This window comes from Taudactylus pleione, unplaced genomic scaffold (genome assembly GCF_031769625.1).
Source record: "Taudactylus pleione unplaced genomic scaffold, aTauple2 ptg000178l, whole genome shotgun sequence".
In the NCBI taxonomy this organism is placed as follows: domain Eukaryota; kingdom Metazoa; phylum Chordata; class Amphibia; order Anura; family Myobatrachidae; genus Taudactylus; species Taudactylus pleione.
The window spans coordinates 6,136,527-6,153,251 of NW_028284580.1; the positions used below are offsets into that span (position 1 = coordinate 6,136,527).

At 44.9% G+C, this 16,725-nt stretch overlaps 1 protein-coding gene across 1 annotated transcript in view; it reads right to left on the reverse strand.

Annotated features, from left to right (window-relative positions):
* The window catches only part of ARHGEF37 (Rho guanine nucleotide exchange factor 37), a 117,482-nt gene that overhangs the window by 93,173 nt on the left and 7,584 nt on the right, over window positions 1-16,725 (reverse strand). The window contains exons 2-4 of the mRNA XM_088475773.1: window positions 13,698-13,922; window positions 6,525-6,743; window positions 2,209-2,542 (exon numbers count right to left, since the gene is read on the reverse strand). Of these exons, the coding sequence (XP_088331899.1) occupies window positions 2,209-2,542; window positions 6,525-6,743; window positions 13,698-13,828 (684 nt within the window). The 5' untranslated portion in view covers window positions 13,829-13,922. The remainder of the gene's footprint in view (window positions 1-2,208; window positions 2,543-6,524; window positions 6,744-13,697; window positions 13,923-16,725) is intronic.

The following is a 16,725-nucleotide window of genomic DNA, read 5'->3' on the forward strand; positions in this document are numbered from 1 at the left end:
GGACCCCTACGTCATTTTTCCCCTATATTTAGCACAACCAGGACTGGGTCTGCAAAGCCCGGTGCTGGTTGTTCATTTTTTTTTTTTTAGGGTGGGCACGCAATTTATTATTTCTTTTTTTTTTTAACATTCTCATTTTTTTAAACACAGCAGCACAGACGGATCTCACGGATCCGTCCATGCATCTGTGTTTATTTTTATCACACACAGATGCAGGCATCACGGATCTCTCTGATCCAAGCCGGCATCTTTCTACCGCCAACGCCCGTTGCCCCCACCCACCCCCGGATCTCGGCCGCAGCTAATGCCTGCTTCCTTCCCCCGTATCCCACCGCTGCTACCGCCCGCACTGCCCAGCCATCTTTGTGCACCCAAGTGAAGCCACAGTGAGTACACCTGCTGAAGGCACCTACTGAGGCTGAGCAACAAATTAAAGCTTCCTATATCTATAATGGCACATATGTGAGGTAATAGTTTAAAAACTGTAACTTTCTAATTTACCCAAACCTCAAAAGCACCAACTTTGAATCAAGAGCTACCTAATAAAACAAACCCCAAGTCTAAATTTGCCCCCTACCCTGAGTTATGCCTTCCCAAACATCCCCCATACAGAACTGCAGAAAAGTGGTCCTAACTGTGTCTCAGAAAAAACTGACAGTTGGAACATTAGATTGTTACTAAATCCTAACTTTTTATTTTTGCCCCGAAATTTGGCATGCAGCACCGAGCGACAGTTCTACCCATCCATGCCAAATTTCAGCTCGGTACTTCCAACAGCTTTTGAGGTGTAGCCCCTTAAACACCATACCGCCCCCCCATTGGGAGTTCTCTATGGGAGAATTCTGTTTTTTTCGAGGGGACCCCTACGTTATTTGTTCCCTGTATTTAGCACAACCAGCACTGGGGCTCCAAAGCCCGGTGCTGGTTGTGCTGTGGGGGCACGTCATTTTATTTCTTATATTACACATTCATTTTTTAACAGATGCATGGATGGATCTCACCGATACATCCATGCATCTATGTCTTATTGATTTGATTTTCTCAGGTGCATGCCCAGCACCAGTGAGTCCGTCTGTCGCCCGCTGATGCTCATGTGCACGGCCCTGTTGCTGCCACTGCTCCGCACCCCTGCTGCTGCCGCCACTGCCCCACACACCTGCAGCCTGCCCCCACAGCTGTCTCTCCCTCTGCACTACCAAAACACCTCTAATTTGCTGACCGCCCCTCCACCCGTGCTAGTGTACCTATCTGTTGTTCTTCTGACCTGCAGGTGGCCAGGTTTGCTCCTCAAAACCCTAATGATTAATAAATTATGAAAAAGCAGCTTCTTAGACTGTGTCTTTATAATATTCTATAGACAAAAAACCTTACGGTTTCACATGTCCCATTAAGGCTTCTTAGACATGATCTGAAATTTCACAAAACCTATTGAATTTCTGCCACTGAAACTTCAAAATGCAATGCAATTACGATCATTAAGGTCAACGCATAAATGGACATGTTCATTGCACAATACAGATATGGTGTGCCATGACACCCTGTGGTTAACTGCAGATTCAGCACTCTCAGAGAGTGAGATTGCTGTCACTCGCAAAATGGTGGAGCTGCTAATTCACAGAATTGTGTGTCATTGGAATACACACATGCAGTCTATGCAACTGATGTCTGAGCAGAAGATAGAGCTACATAGATGGCATTAAGAGTGGAGTGGATGGGGGAAGAGACAGAGTGGTGTAGATGGGGACAGATAGGCGTGGAGAGGGGGGGGAGATAAAGCAGCACTGATGGGAAGGAGCCAAAGTGATGCAGATGGGTGGAAAACAGTGGTGCAGATGGGGGGGGACAAAGTGATGCAGATGGGTAGAAAACCACGGTGCGAATGGGGAGACATAGTGGCACGGTAGTGGCACGGTTTGAATGAACAGAGGGACGTGGATGGGGGTACAGAGTGGCATGGATGCGGGAAGACAGAGCAGCGCAGATGGGTGAAGGCAGACTGGTACAGATGAGGGAGTACAGACTAGCACAACGTGAGAACACCAGTAGAGATTAGGGAAGACAGATTGGTGCGGATGGGGGTGGGGGGTGTTAGAGTGGTGCAGATGGAGGAAGAAATAGTAGGTTCCATAGGGTACAATATCTTTTTATGAGCCAGTGGCTTATGAAAGTAAAGAATGTATATGTAATTAGTGTAGCACGTTAGGATACCTGCTCCAGTTTGGGCTGAATTTGAGAAGTGAGTAGACGAAGTGAATGAACATATGACGATTCTGTAGCAATCAGTTCTTCTACTGCTGGATTTGCCGTCCTAGTGAACTCTGTCACATCTTCATACAGAGGCTCCTCTATCTGGGGGAAGTTCATATATAACATATTGCTTCCTATTGCTTCTGTGTCCTCATTACTGGAGCCGCCTTGGACAGGTGACACATTATGTGATGTGGAACCAGTCTGGGTAGGAGAACTGTTTCTCATTGCATGCGATACATGTCGTGACAGTGTTTCGTCTCCTTCTTCTGGAGTCTTATCCATGGATTCAGACCTGCATGAGAAAGCAATTCTGCAGTTATTAGAATATCTAATATACTGTATGTAAAATGTAAGCTTATTAATGACAGCACAAACAGATATAGCTGTCTCTCTCAGGGCCGGCGCGACCTATACGCCGGGTACGCGGCCGCGTAGAGTGCCAGACTGAGGAGGGCGCTGCGGCAGTCACCCGGCTGGAGGCTTGAGTCCCTGTTGGAGGGGGAGGAGGGACCTCTCTCCTCCCCTCACATCTATAGAGCGATGAAGCGATCAGATTACCAAAGTGATGATCCGCTGCCAGCAGCTGGCCGTGGATCATCACTTTCGTAATCCGATCCGAGCAGTGCTGGCTGCACTGAGACCTACGCAGGATGGGGCGGGGCCAGGTGACGGGTCATGTGCCTCCGGGCAGACTGTGTCACTGTGACACAGCTGCCTGTGCAGGGGCGCCGCAGCGCTTAGCAGGGCGCCCGCCGACATCACTGCCAGCCAGACCTGTTCCCGGCCTTCAGTCCTCTGCTGCCGCTGTTGGAGCTAGCAGGTAAATCTGAGTAAGGGGTTGTGATGAAGGGGGACTGTAATGGAGGTGTCTGTGATGAGGGGGAGTGAGAGGGGCTATGTTGAGGGGCTGTGAAGAGGGGATATGAGGGGCTGTGATGGAGTGGCTGTGATGAGGGTGATATGAGGGGCTGTGAAGAGGGGATATGAGGGACTGTGATGGAGGTGACTGTGATGAGGGGGAGTGAGAGGGGCTATGTTGAGGGGCTGTGAAGAGGGGATATGAGGGGCTGTGATGGAGTGGCTGTGATGAGGGTGATATGAGGGGCTGTGAAGAGGGGATATGAGGGACTGTGATGGAGGTGACTGTGATGAGGGGGAGTGAGAGGGGCTATGTTGAGGGGCTGTGAAGAGGGGATATGAGGGGCTGTGATGGAGTGGCTGTGATGAGGGTGATATGAGGTGTTGTGAAGAGGGGATATGAGGGACTATGATGGAGGTGACTGTGATGAGGGGGAGTGAGAGGGGCTATGTTGAGGGGATGTGAAGAGGGGATATGAGGGGATGTGATGAGGGGGATATGGGGGCTGTGATGAGTGGATATGAGGGGAGTGAGAGGGGCTGTAATGAGGGGAGTTGTGAAAACTGGGGCTGTGGGGAGGGGTGCTGTGAGGGATTCTGAGCTGTGAGGGGCTCCATGGGGGGGGCGTGCTGTGAGGGGTGCTGGGCTGTGAGGGGCTCCATGGGGGGTGATGAGCGAGCTAGGATAAAGGTCAACTGAGGGGTGCCTAAATCTATTCCCGCTTACCAAAATACTTTGGCACAGGCCGGCCCTGCTCTCTCTCTGTGATATATATACTGACTAACTCAATTCCCCTGCGTTAGCATTGCGGCACAGTCCACTACAAGACTTTGGGGTATATTTACTAAAGTGCGGGTTTTTAGAAGTGGAGATCAACAATCAGATTCTAGCTATTATCTTCTAGAAGGGGCTACAAAAAATGTTAAGTGGAATCTCATTGGTTGCTATGGGCAACATCTCCATTTCTAAAAACCCACACTTTAGTAAATATACCCCTTTGACTAGGTTTTTTCCATTTGGATACTAATAGAAAGGGAGGTGCGTGAACTATTTGTGAGGCAGGTGGTGGACAACTGGGAGGAGTTCTCAATCATGTACCCCAACAACAGCAAGAGGGACAACTACACCTCCTGCTGCATTATGTATCCGAGATGCATTGTCCAGCACAGCATCGGATATTCTGCGGCACAACAGCCGGCTAAGGTAACCCATGGGGTCACGCAGCCGGCCGCCGCAGATGTGAGGAAGAAGTCAGGAAATCTCCGTCAGCTGACGAAGTTCCTGGCTTCTTCCCTCCCCCCCAACGGCGGAGACACGCCTCCATTTTGGGAAACGGAGGGCCTCGCCGCCGCCTCCCCGCCCACAAACGGCCGTGCGGTTTTGCACATGCACAAAATGGAGCATGCGCCTGAGCAGAACAGTTCATGCGCCTGTGCAGATTCCCGATAGTCGGGAATCTGCGTTCAACAGTGCACGGTAAAGGCACTTTATCTTGATACTAGAATGCAGTGCTGCCATCAGAAATTGTGGAGCTCAGGACTGTCAAAATAGGCAGGCTCCCCCCACCCCTGGTGTTTTGCAACCCCAGCCCTGCAGTCTATCCAGGACCAGCCATCCCCCTTCTGTCTCTCCGGCACCCCTTCTGTCTCCACAGTCATCAAACCTCATGTCTTTCCAACCAGCACCCCTTCTGTGTCCCCAGCCTTCACACCTTCTGTCTCTCCAGCTAGCACCCCTTCAGTCTCCCCAGCCATAACCTGTCTCTTCAGCCAGCACCCGTTCTGTCTCTCCAGCCATAACTTTTCTGTCTCTCCAGCCCTGCGCTGTCTCCTTAGCCCCAGCCAGTACCCTTCTGTCTCTCCAGCACTGCTTTGTCTCATCTCCAGACATAGCCAGTCCCCGCATCCCCATGAGACTTCCCTTATTCTGTTATGGCTGATCCTCATGTGCTGTGGATTCTCTCCCTTTCAGCTGCACAGGTGTAACATCACAAGTGCCTGCTCTCTCAAACAAAAACAAAAAAAACTTTATTGCACTGCGCCAGCCCAGCAGTAGTAGTGGGCAGACGGTAGGTGTGGGCCTCTCTCTTACTTTATATTTCACGGTGACTTCTGTAGGAGTGGGCGGGCAGTAGGAGCGACCACGGACTCCCCTCTCACTTTAATACACAGCGGTAGCAGTGGGTGGGTGGTAGGAGCAGGCAGACGGGCCCCCCCTAACTGTTGAAGTGTGCAGGCCTGGGACTCCAATCAGTCCCGTTCCCCCCCCCCCCCCAATATGACAGCCCTGCTAGCACCCTCCTTTATACCAGAGGCATACAATAAACTAAGCTTATATCAGTTATGATGGTATGAAGGAAATTAAAATATCTACCTTGGTGAAACTGGGTACATCAGGTAAATCGAGGGATACATTTAGAGATATCAGAGCTCAATATGGTAGAAAATCAAACTCAAATGTTGCTTATTGTGTGAATGTGCTTCACAATTAGCAATGTGAAGAAACTATAGAACGTTATGTCATCAATTATTTATATTGAACTATATCATCTTCCTGCAGCTAATCTTACAATATATATTGCTGACATGTTCAATTCATGATTTATCATCATGTAAATAGAGCATGCTTCATAGGGTAGTGTGCTTTTATTTATTTTTGGCCAGACATGCATTTAAACAATAGATAAAGCCATTCTTTAATATTATAAGAAATATGAACAGCTATGTATTACAGAGATGAATAATGGACAGGTCTACCATACCGACTTTCACCCCTCTGCAGCAAAATGTCAGGTACCGGAAGTATTCCTCTAAAAACTCACACAGAATGACTGACCACATGGTAGGCTTGTTTGCAGAGATACACTGTGCATTACTTTATTTATAGACTGGCAAAGAGCCTTTGATCTCAGTAGTAACTGAAAAAAATACATTCCCAACTGTTTGACCGGCATCAGATCTCATCAGGGCACTGTCTGAATGATCGAGGGTGAGCTTCGGCTGTCCTTCAGGAGTAATATTTGAAAATGTAAAAGGTTTTGGGATTAGCAATCCTTTAAACAGAAAGCGAAGGCACACGCTATTTCTTGACGGTAAAGTTTAAACAAGCGGGAACTGCGCTAATCCATAGAACGGGAGTTTTTAGTTGCTACTTAGAGTGTGGAAATCCTACTGATAGGTACATAGTAAAAGAAGCAATACTCTCAGTGCACACTATTCTGTTCAAATAAGTCAGACTAATGATAACATTTGAAAACAATGGATACATTTATTCAAAAATTCATAAGTATAAATAATAATATATATAATAAAATGGTAATCAAAAATCCTCACCAGGGTGGGGAGAGTATTGCGCTGAGAGTATTGCTTCTTGTACACACTATTTCTTGATGCACATACTCACATCTGTGACTTACCCAATGGGTGGTTCACGAACCAACTGATCTTCACTGTCACTCATACATGTGACATCCTCGTACTCCTGGTGAGAATCACTTCTCAGAAATAATGGGGATGTTTCATATATATGGCCCTCATCATATGCAATTTGATGTTCTGGAAAGCTCTGGGTACTAGATGGGGAATGGTCTATACCTCTTGAAACTCCAGATGGTGTGTTCTGTGCAAAAGCAGACCTGTGAAAGCATTATACGCAAATGTGGGCAATTGCAATGTTATGGGTCACATAATACAATATTACAAAGATTGTTATATTTGCACACAAACTATTGTACATAGTCCCACTGTACTTTGCAGGGAACAGCCCAATTCCTCATGTCGTACACTGAAAATGCTTGCTCCTCCACAAATGCAGCAAATCAATGAACTTACACAGAAATCTAAGAGTGAGTTGGGAAGATGAGAAGCTGTGTATTGGACATATTTCCCACTCTCTGCATTGTAAATAAGATCCAGGGAGTTCATGACTTCACTATGTACAAGGTCTCACGAACATTAGGAGTGACCTATAAGTAAGGTAAGAACAAGGCTTAAAGGCCATAAGGAAGGGACATCGGAGCCAGTAATAGGAAGTAGGATGCTATTGACTAACAGAGCTTTAGCACATGAAAGTACTATTGTACTATTATTTTCAACTAATATCTATGTATTGCACTAAAGTAGTAATGAATATTAAACTACGCCCCTAAATAATAACAACAACAATAACTGGTCCTGCAAAGTAAAAATAAGTTTCAAATTTAGGGATAATGTCTATCAAAATAACTTAATTTTTTTAACTGAAACTATATATAATTCCTGTTTTTTCCACTACTGAGCAGCCCTGTGCTATTTTACAAAGCACAACAGGCAAGATTTCAAATTGGGGCCAAAGGGACAATTATGACTCAGCAGCCCTTTGTCACACTACATAAACTCCATGGTGATCTATAAAACTCACCATCTCCTCCGAAATCTCCCTCATAATCAACACTATCACAAATTCCTGTCCCCCAAGCCGGTTGCTTTGTTGTCCTAGTTGATTTTGTTCACGGATTTACTTTAAATATCCAGAACGCTGACTCCTTTGGCTTCAAAATAATGCTAGAATAAATAATTACTTAATTTACCCAAGATGTAACCAAAACTCTTATTCATTAGCTCATCATCCAGCCTTCACTGTTCCTAACTGGCCTACCACTTGTTAATTCCAGCACTGGATACACATGTATCTTCCTAAATCCAATCAACTTAATGATCCCCATCTACAGTGTATTGTCGCTTCAAACAGTTCACACAGCACAATACGGCCAGATAATCACAGCATCCAATTATATATATATATGGGCCTATTTATCAAATAAAATTTGCGGGATATTCCTCACCCATATTTGGGGGATACCTGCAAATATTAAGTATCTCTGATTGTACCATGGAGGGGCTACTGCAGTTATCAAAATCTGCTGCAGACCCTACATTTCTGACATCAGTGGTCACCCCCATAGGTTTCTATGAGGGCTGCAAAGATGTTAAGATTTACAAAGCTCCAGAATGCAGAGCATTCCAGAGTTTGGGCCCCACAGCCTCCCCATGGGCTACATTTCGCAAAAACTAACAGGAGAGGATTCCTCCAGAACTTTCCCTGGCAATGGCTGCTGCAAATACGTGGTCAGTAAACCGTGCCTATGCAGGAGTCCCAATAGAGGAGTCAAGAGACAAATGATGCGGTCACGTCACTCCAAACACATCGGAGAACCTCTCCCTATCCCCACCTCACATTTGGGCAGTATATCATTTCTTATTGCCACCAATAGCAATGATAAGACATTACAATTATTGAGTCTGAAAGCATCAGTAAGTACTGAAACACGGGTTAGCTAGTTTGTTGAGTACTGGCTCAATTTTACCTCTTGTTGGGTCCAATAATAAATAAGTGACATACTGTCTGAGGGTCCGGGTGAATTATGTTTTGTTGTACATAATTCGCAATAGAAAAGGTGTTATATGAATAGGTTATAGAAATAGCCATGACCAATGACAAACAGACTCAACCTCTTTTTCATATTTTGTGTATTAATAAGCTTACAAAATATTTTCTTTTGCATTCTATTGCCCTTGTTTTGGTTTGTACTGTAGCTTGATGCTTTTTTAGTAAGATGGGCTTATTTCCACCTTTGGGCAATATAAGACTTACCATCTCACTTTCCGACATTGGAGACCTCCCCTCTTAGAAACCCTGGGGAAGGGGTGTCCTAGTGATAAGTGCAGGAGAATTGTGAATGACGTCTTCATGGCTATTCCCCACTGCCGCGCAATGCCTAACTTGCGGGAACACGCAGCATAGAATGAGACTATAATAATGCAAACTGCAAAACAGTATCAGGAGGTACACTGCTCCCCCGGGAGTCAGGTAGAACTTCTCAAAATATACGTCTACTGGACATTTCAGACTAAGCAAGTATGCCCTATAGATTGTAAGCTTGCGAGCAGGGCATCGGCAACATCGACACGATCAGGGCATCGGCAACATCGACACGATCAGGGCATCGGCAACATCGACATGATCAGGGCATCGGCAACATTGACACGATAATTTTTCAATTATCATTTTTTTCACTGCTATTCAGCTATAAACTTAGCAGGGACAGCGGTTGCGTCACACTGTCCCTGCAAAGTTCCTGAAGGCATTTTTTTCCGAAGTCCGAAAACAAAACCTTAACTTTCTTTGAATGGAAGTCCAGCTCCAGCCTCCCAAAACTGTACATATAGTTAATATTAGTCTGTATACATTTATATTTATGTGCTTTTATATATAAAATGTATATCTAAATTTATATATACACATATAAATGTATACAAACTAATATAAAGCCTATACACACATTTTAATCAATTTAAACACTTTTAGGAGGCTGGAGATGGACTTACGCCACATATCCACTATCCACATATCCACTAGCTGATAAAACTGTAAAGCGCAACGGAATATGCTGCGCTATATAAGAAACTGTTAATAAATAAATAAAATAAGTATGCTTGCCATAGCAAAAATCAGACAGTTGACACAAGTACCAAAACTAAAGCCTAGCAAAGTTTTAATCAGGAACCTGGCCTTAAACCAACCTAAAGACCTAAAAGGTTCATGATCTTGCTTCCCAAATTCTAAAAAAAAAAGTATTAAAAACACAAAACCAGAGGGCCCCAGGGGGTTTGATACAATCTTATTACAGAGTCAAAAGTTTCATCTATGCCATAATATGCAGAGCGTCAGCGTGGGTGGGTGCACTAATATGATTATTTGCCCTGGGCTCATTAATGTCTTAAGGTGGAACACCCCGAAAGCACCGACAAGCATACCCTTCACTATATTCCCGCAGACCTTTCATGTTTATTGAATGGTCTGTTGCTATGTGCATACATTTAGAGGACAGCAGAAGCAACCAGACATTTCTTTTCGTATTTAAACTGCTGGACAAAAACAGATATTTTTGCTATGAGTTAAGGAACATTTCTATACACCGAATTTAGTTATTAAATAACTCCCTTAAAACAAAGGGCCTGATTCAGAGCCGCTCGTAAGCGGCCGCTCGTTCGTTCTGACTGATGTTCTCTCATCTGCGCCTGCGTACGGATTGTAATACGCATGAACGAAGCAGTCAGTGCGGCCGAAAATCGTTTGTTCGCTAAATAGCGAATGCCTGCTACTTTGAGTGACAGGAGGAGGCGTATGTGGGTGGTAACAGGGGAAGGAGCTTGAAAACGGGGAGTGGAATTCAGAACGCAGGCGTGCTTAAAGGTCAAAACGGGCATTTTAAGGGTGTGCATAATTAAAACAGCAGCGTCATTGACCACGTCACCTGCTTGTTTTATAGTCAGAACTGCTCGCAATATAGTGGTAGGAAAAACCAACCACAAGAATAGCGAGCAGTTCATACGCTGTTCGATGTACTCGATTAATCTAATAAATAGCGGACATGACGTATGGTGCGAGCGGCAAGGGGGCGTATTTTTCAAAATTTGGACCGCAAGTTTTGCTCGCTTGTTCAGACTTAGAGGCGTGAACAGACCGCAAAGAGCGAACAGTTCATTTGAATAGCCACCCCTTTTTTTTTAACAAACGACTGCAAATAGCGATCGGCTCTGAAGCAGGCCCAAATTGCAAATGGATAGTGTGTAACATTGTGCAAATAGTCAAAATGTCAGTTTTTATAAGAGACACAAAGCAATTAATTGAAATAACTTTTTAAGATGGCTTCTAGCAGAAAAATCTATACATAAACATATAGGTTTGAGAGTACTTGGCTGCTATTTTGTGAAATTAAACAATGTACAACAGAATGCAGCTCACTATAGACGACACCGTGGCACTAAGGGCCTGATTCAGAGCCGCTCGTAAGTGGCCACTCGTTCGCTATGAGCGATGTTCGCACAACTGCGCATGCGTATGGGTCGTAATGCGCATGCGCAAACCAGTCATTGCAGTTGGAAATCGAGCGCTCGCAAAAAAGCGAGGGGCTGCTAATTTGATTGACAGAATGTACCGTTTGTGGGTGGTAACAGGGGAAGGTGCTTGAAAACGGGGGAGTGGAGATCCGAACGCAGGCGTGCCTAACGGTAAAAAGGGCGTTTAATGGGAGTGCATAATTAGTAAAGGAGCATCATCGACCACGTCACTTGGTTGTCTTTTAGCCTGAACTGCTCGCAGTGATTGCGGTAGGATAAACCTACCACAAGCACTGCGAGCAGTTCAGATGCCTTTCGATGTACCCGATTAATCAAATAAATACCGGAGATGACGTGTGATGCGAACGGCAAAGGGGCGTCTTTACAAAATAGCGAGCGCATTTTTCGTTCGCTCGCTCAGACATAGAGGCGTCAACAAACCGCAATGAGCGAGCTCTCAATTTAAATAGCTGGCCCCTTTTTAGGAACGACCGTCCGCAAATAGCGTCCAGCTCTGAATCAGGCCCTAAGTTTGCTGCCTCACATCCAACCTGGAACATATCTGTGAAGTTTGTATTTTCTCCCTGTGTTTTCCTGGGTTTCCTCACACAGTGCAAAATAACATACTTGTAGCAGGGTTGCTATATTTCAAAAATAAAAATCAGAGACACATTCTTACTTGGTATCGATACATCGATATGTATCAATACAGCAATATAAAATGACAAAATTTACTACAATTCACACAAGTTACTTACTTGGCTGTTCTGCGACTTTAGCTGTAGGATTAGTTGCTCTGAGTAATGTTAAGCTCTACCGGGGAAGTGTAAGAATGGGAGGCAAGGTGTGGCTGAATGCCACATGGGAAAGCTGCCAGCCAGAGTCTTTGACCCCGATGCTGTGGTTGGCACAGGCTGTACTTTGTATCGGCTGAGGGCACCTGATGGAAACTAAACAGTATCTGCATCATACAGACAGTGCATATCATGTGTCTGCAAACACTTCTTATACTCCAATACTGCCAGCATGTATACAGACTGTATACACTTCCTATACTCCAATGCCATGCAGTAACACTTTGCCAGCATACACTGTACTACAAGTATCCTGTCCCTGTACTCTGTTTGTATAGAGACAGTCTTCGGGATGCCCAAATGTCCAGTTTCGTGGGGACGGTGGTAGCAGCTGTTGTCACTGGAGGGGCGGCTGCTATTACTGAGGGTGGTCTGGTGGTCCTTGGTGCCCAGTCAGTGTCCAGACACGCCCGTGTAGCAGCCAGAACCCGAAATACCCGGGTTGAGCAGCGGCTGGATCCGCTTCATCATATTACCTCTGCTGCAGGACTCATGGCACATCTGTAAATCACCCTGCTCATTGCTAGAGGATGGGCCCTCTTTATGGGCACCTCCATCATAGCCTGGTCCATTAGCAGAGTCTCCGGAAAGCAGCATGTGGGTCAAGGAAGGGATGGAAATTGACCATCGATAGTTAGCAATAATCAATGGTTAATGGTCGATGGTTTTGCCATTGATGGCAGAGGACCAATGGTTCTCCAACATCAATGGGCGAGTGGGAACTGGTGGATTTTTTTTTCTTGAAGGGACGGAGTTTAGCCCCACCCAATGGTAGTTGCTAAGCCCCGTCCCTGTTTTTGATTGGTTCGTGGCACGCCATGCCCCCCAGCAGCAATGCCCATTGAGGGGTGCAAACCATTGATGGTTCACCATAGATGATTTTTGTGCCATCGATTGTATTCACCGATTGACCCATCGATGGACTCCCCACTGTTGGCCATCCCTAGGTCAAAGTCACAAACTTCCACAGGAGCTGCCTGGGGGTTGGGAGCGGAGTCCTGGATCTAGAGGCAGTAAGTACAGGGAATGCAGATTAATGTGTGACCAGAGTGGGTGCTGCTGTGAGAATGGACTCTATGCAGTGAAGTGCAGAATGGAAAATAGCAATGCAGTCACAGTGTATGAAAGCTGGCCCAGAGCGCAGTGCTAACGTGCTGGCAGTGTTGCCACAGGACTTTGTGGAATAAGAAGTGTATGCAAACACAGGATATTTGTGGTGCAGTGCATGCACTGTCTGTATGATGCAGATATGTCGCAGGTAGGTACTGTTTAGTTTCCATCAGGTGCCACTCACCTGATACAGCCTGTGCCAACGACAGCACCGGGATCAAAGATTTTGACTTTCTGCTTTCCCATGTGGCAACCAGCCACACATTGCCTCCCATTCCTGCACCTCACCAGTAGTGCTTAATATTACTCTGAGCAACGAATCCTACAGTAAAACTCGCAGAACAACTTAGTAAGTCTGGGAAAGTTGTGTGGACTGTAGAATATTGTGTCAATTTATATTGATGTACTGACACATATTTATGTATACAATGTAAAGAATTAATCCAGGATTTTTATATTTGAAATATAGCAACCCTATTATATGGTGGCTCTATATAAATAATTATAATAAAAAAGAACCAATTACATCACTGGAGCACTTTATAACCAACATTCATGTGACCTCACTAATAATTATGAGGCACTGGTTCCCAGTGACCTCATAAGCCCAGTTCTCATGTACATTGTTTCAGCAAACAAAATGACTGCCTCCATTGTAGGATAACTTTATTTGTAGATGAAATACTGAGACATAATAAGTATCTACCTATAGGAGAGTGGATAATGAGTTGGGTGGCAAATTACCGTTGAGATGAGGAATGCGATGATGCTAGACTGTTCTCTGGATGTCTATGAAAGCCTCCTGGTTTTTCCTGCTTGATGGAATTAGAGATACGCAACTTATCACTGGAAGGATCTACATCTTGGTAAGCCATCCTGGGAGTATTATTGTTCCCATAACTTCTGTCAGGTTTTATCCTAGAAGACTGCTCACTCCTTATAAAGTATCTGTCTGTAAAGTCTTCAAACCTGTGATACAGAAAGACTTTTTATTTTTGCACATGAAAACTAATGAGGACACATCAGAAACTGATCTGTGGCAGCATAATCGTAGTTTGGTGGCTAACGACCATATTTTCCAGCATGTAATGGCTAATGCTTACATGGTCACAAAACAATATTTGAAATATTAGCGTTTTAGTTTATTCTAAAATTTTAAAAACTGCGCTGATGTGATAGAAGTTACACTAGTATTCAAAAATAAAATTCAATATTTATTAAAAGCATATACACAGCTGACAGCAATCATCAAAACATTATGTACCATTATTTGCTTTAGAGATTCATGTCTAGTGATCAGGGTATTATTGTAACAAAGAATCAGATTTCTGTACTTATTGGACACAAAATCATAAAGTCACAATTTCGACAATCTAATAAAAACACAATTGTGATAAACTTGTATCTTCTTCCTACATCTGATGATTTTTGGTCTGATAAAATCACCAGTCTAAAACACATAAATTGCCTCTTGTGCAAAATATAAATGGTGTTCTTAATCAGAGGCCTGCACCTTAAGCATATCACAGCTGGTAGTGAAGAGCTGAATATTTGTGTACCATCAGCTGCTGCAGCAATCGCCAACCATGAAAACAGCAGACATGTATAGCATTGACCTCTCTCAACTGTGGGAAAAAAAAGATATATATAGCCCTGAGTGACAGGCTGAGTATGTATGCTGAGCAGACATCACACTATAGTTACCCTTAGTGACGGACACTCCTTGGGGAGCTTTATTATGGTTGTGTCCAAAAATATCGATCTCCGGCTTTTTAATGCATCCAATACCAGACTCAGTGGGGAGACAAAGTAGCCGGCAACAGGCTCCAACTTTGGCTGCTGCCAGTTAGACTAGCTGATGTGTACCGGTAGTTGCAAAGAAATCTCGCCCCGCCTCAGCTGGAGTAAGTCTACTGCAAAATGTTCCTCTATGGGAATTTTAGACAGCATAAATATAAGTGAATATATATCTTCTAGTATAATTCCAACAGTGCTCTGTCTAAAATTCCCTTACAGCAAGGCTCGACAAATTTTTCTAAAATCTAGGAGCCAGGATGAAAGTGTAGGAGCCAGAGCACTGTTCCCACTAAAAAATTTCAGGAGTGAGTGAGTAGCACAGCTGTGTGTGTTATGCAACTGTTATACACCCTATACTAGCCCACAAAATGGTCATAATTGAATGGCTACAGTAAAATGGAGACCTCCTCACTGGTCTGCACAGCTCCCCTGCTCCACCCCCCACCCTCCAGTAATAACGGACCACATTTCACATAAAACATTGGTGCCAGAAAGTACAACAAAACCCCCCTCATCTCATGGTCACACCACTATCCCTCTGAAGCTGCTCCACAATCCCTGGCCACGCATAGACCCTACTACCAGAGAGCTCTATGCAGCCGGAGATAGGAGACAGTAGACAGCCGGGACGTACATGAGGATCAGCGTAGACTGGGACAGACAGCAGGGATCAAAGCAGGCCAGGATGGAGAGGAGTCGCCAGCACAGGCTGGGACGGACACAGGCACAGCAGTCATCGCAGGCGACACTCGGCACAAGCACTCCTGTGCAAGATATGAACAACGCAATACTATAGGCACGAATCTGGATCTGCTTCCTCCCTCACTGCTAAATCTGGTAGCCAGGCAGCAAAATCTGGTAGCCATGGCGACCTGGCCCCCTGGATTTGTCGAGCCCTGCCTTAGAGGAACGTATTGCTAGACTTCCTTCAGCTGAGGCGGGACAAGATTTCTTTGCTATTGCCGGATGAAATGCAGATCAGAAATTGAACGCCCTATAATTACATACACTCTAATATTCAAACATGAGAAATCAGGACAAAATAAGCCCTGTACTCCATCAGCCCAAACTCCAACCAAAACCACACAAAAAAAAAACATCCATTTTGGGACAAATCTCCATCTATTTTTATGTATGCTCCATAATACAGGACTGTCCCATCTAAGTCAGGTAATTGGCAGGTATGAAATACATTTTTGGCTGGTGAAATGTCTGGCCAATAGTGTTGAAAATGAGTGTTACACTTCCCAATTTGATTTGCAGGTTAGTGTTTAACATTTGGCCTTTGAATAAACAATGTCACGATCCGGAGTGTGAAAACACACTATTTACCTATGCAGGGTCTATCCTGGTTGGCACAGAGGAGATCCCGACTCGCACGCTGCTTCCGGACAGCTGCTGCGCATAGGCATGGTACTCCACGTCGCTGTACTCCAGGCAGGCTTCTGTCTCCTGTCAGCATGCAGGCCATACACCGACCTTCCCTACAGAGCCGGGTCATGGGTGCGGCCATCTTGAACTCTGTCACATGAGTCCAGTCATCCACTCAGAGTATGGTCTGTGGGTCTGCTGACTGCATCGACCTATCATCCGGAGTCCAGCCCTATAAATTCTTACCTCAGACTGAACTCATCTGCCAGTACAACGTTGCTTCCATTGAAGTAACAGCTCCTGTGCTGTGCTCTATTGCTGTTCTGAAAGTCGCAGTCCGTCCTAATCTATTATTTTCATCTTCAATCAACTCCACCATCGATTGTTGCAGTCCGGATTTGCCATTGGGAATTGTTCTCATTTCTTCAGCTGCAGTCTGGACTTGCCATTGCCATCTCTCCGAGTTTGACCATTGGAGTTTGGTAACCATCATTGGGAATTATCGCTCAATCAACATCGGTTCCTACCGAGCATCTCTAATAAAGTCTTCATCAATTCCTACCAACATCGGTTCCAACCTATCATCTCTAATAAAGTCATCATT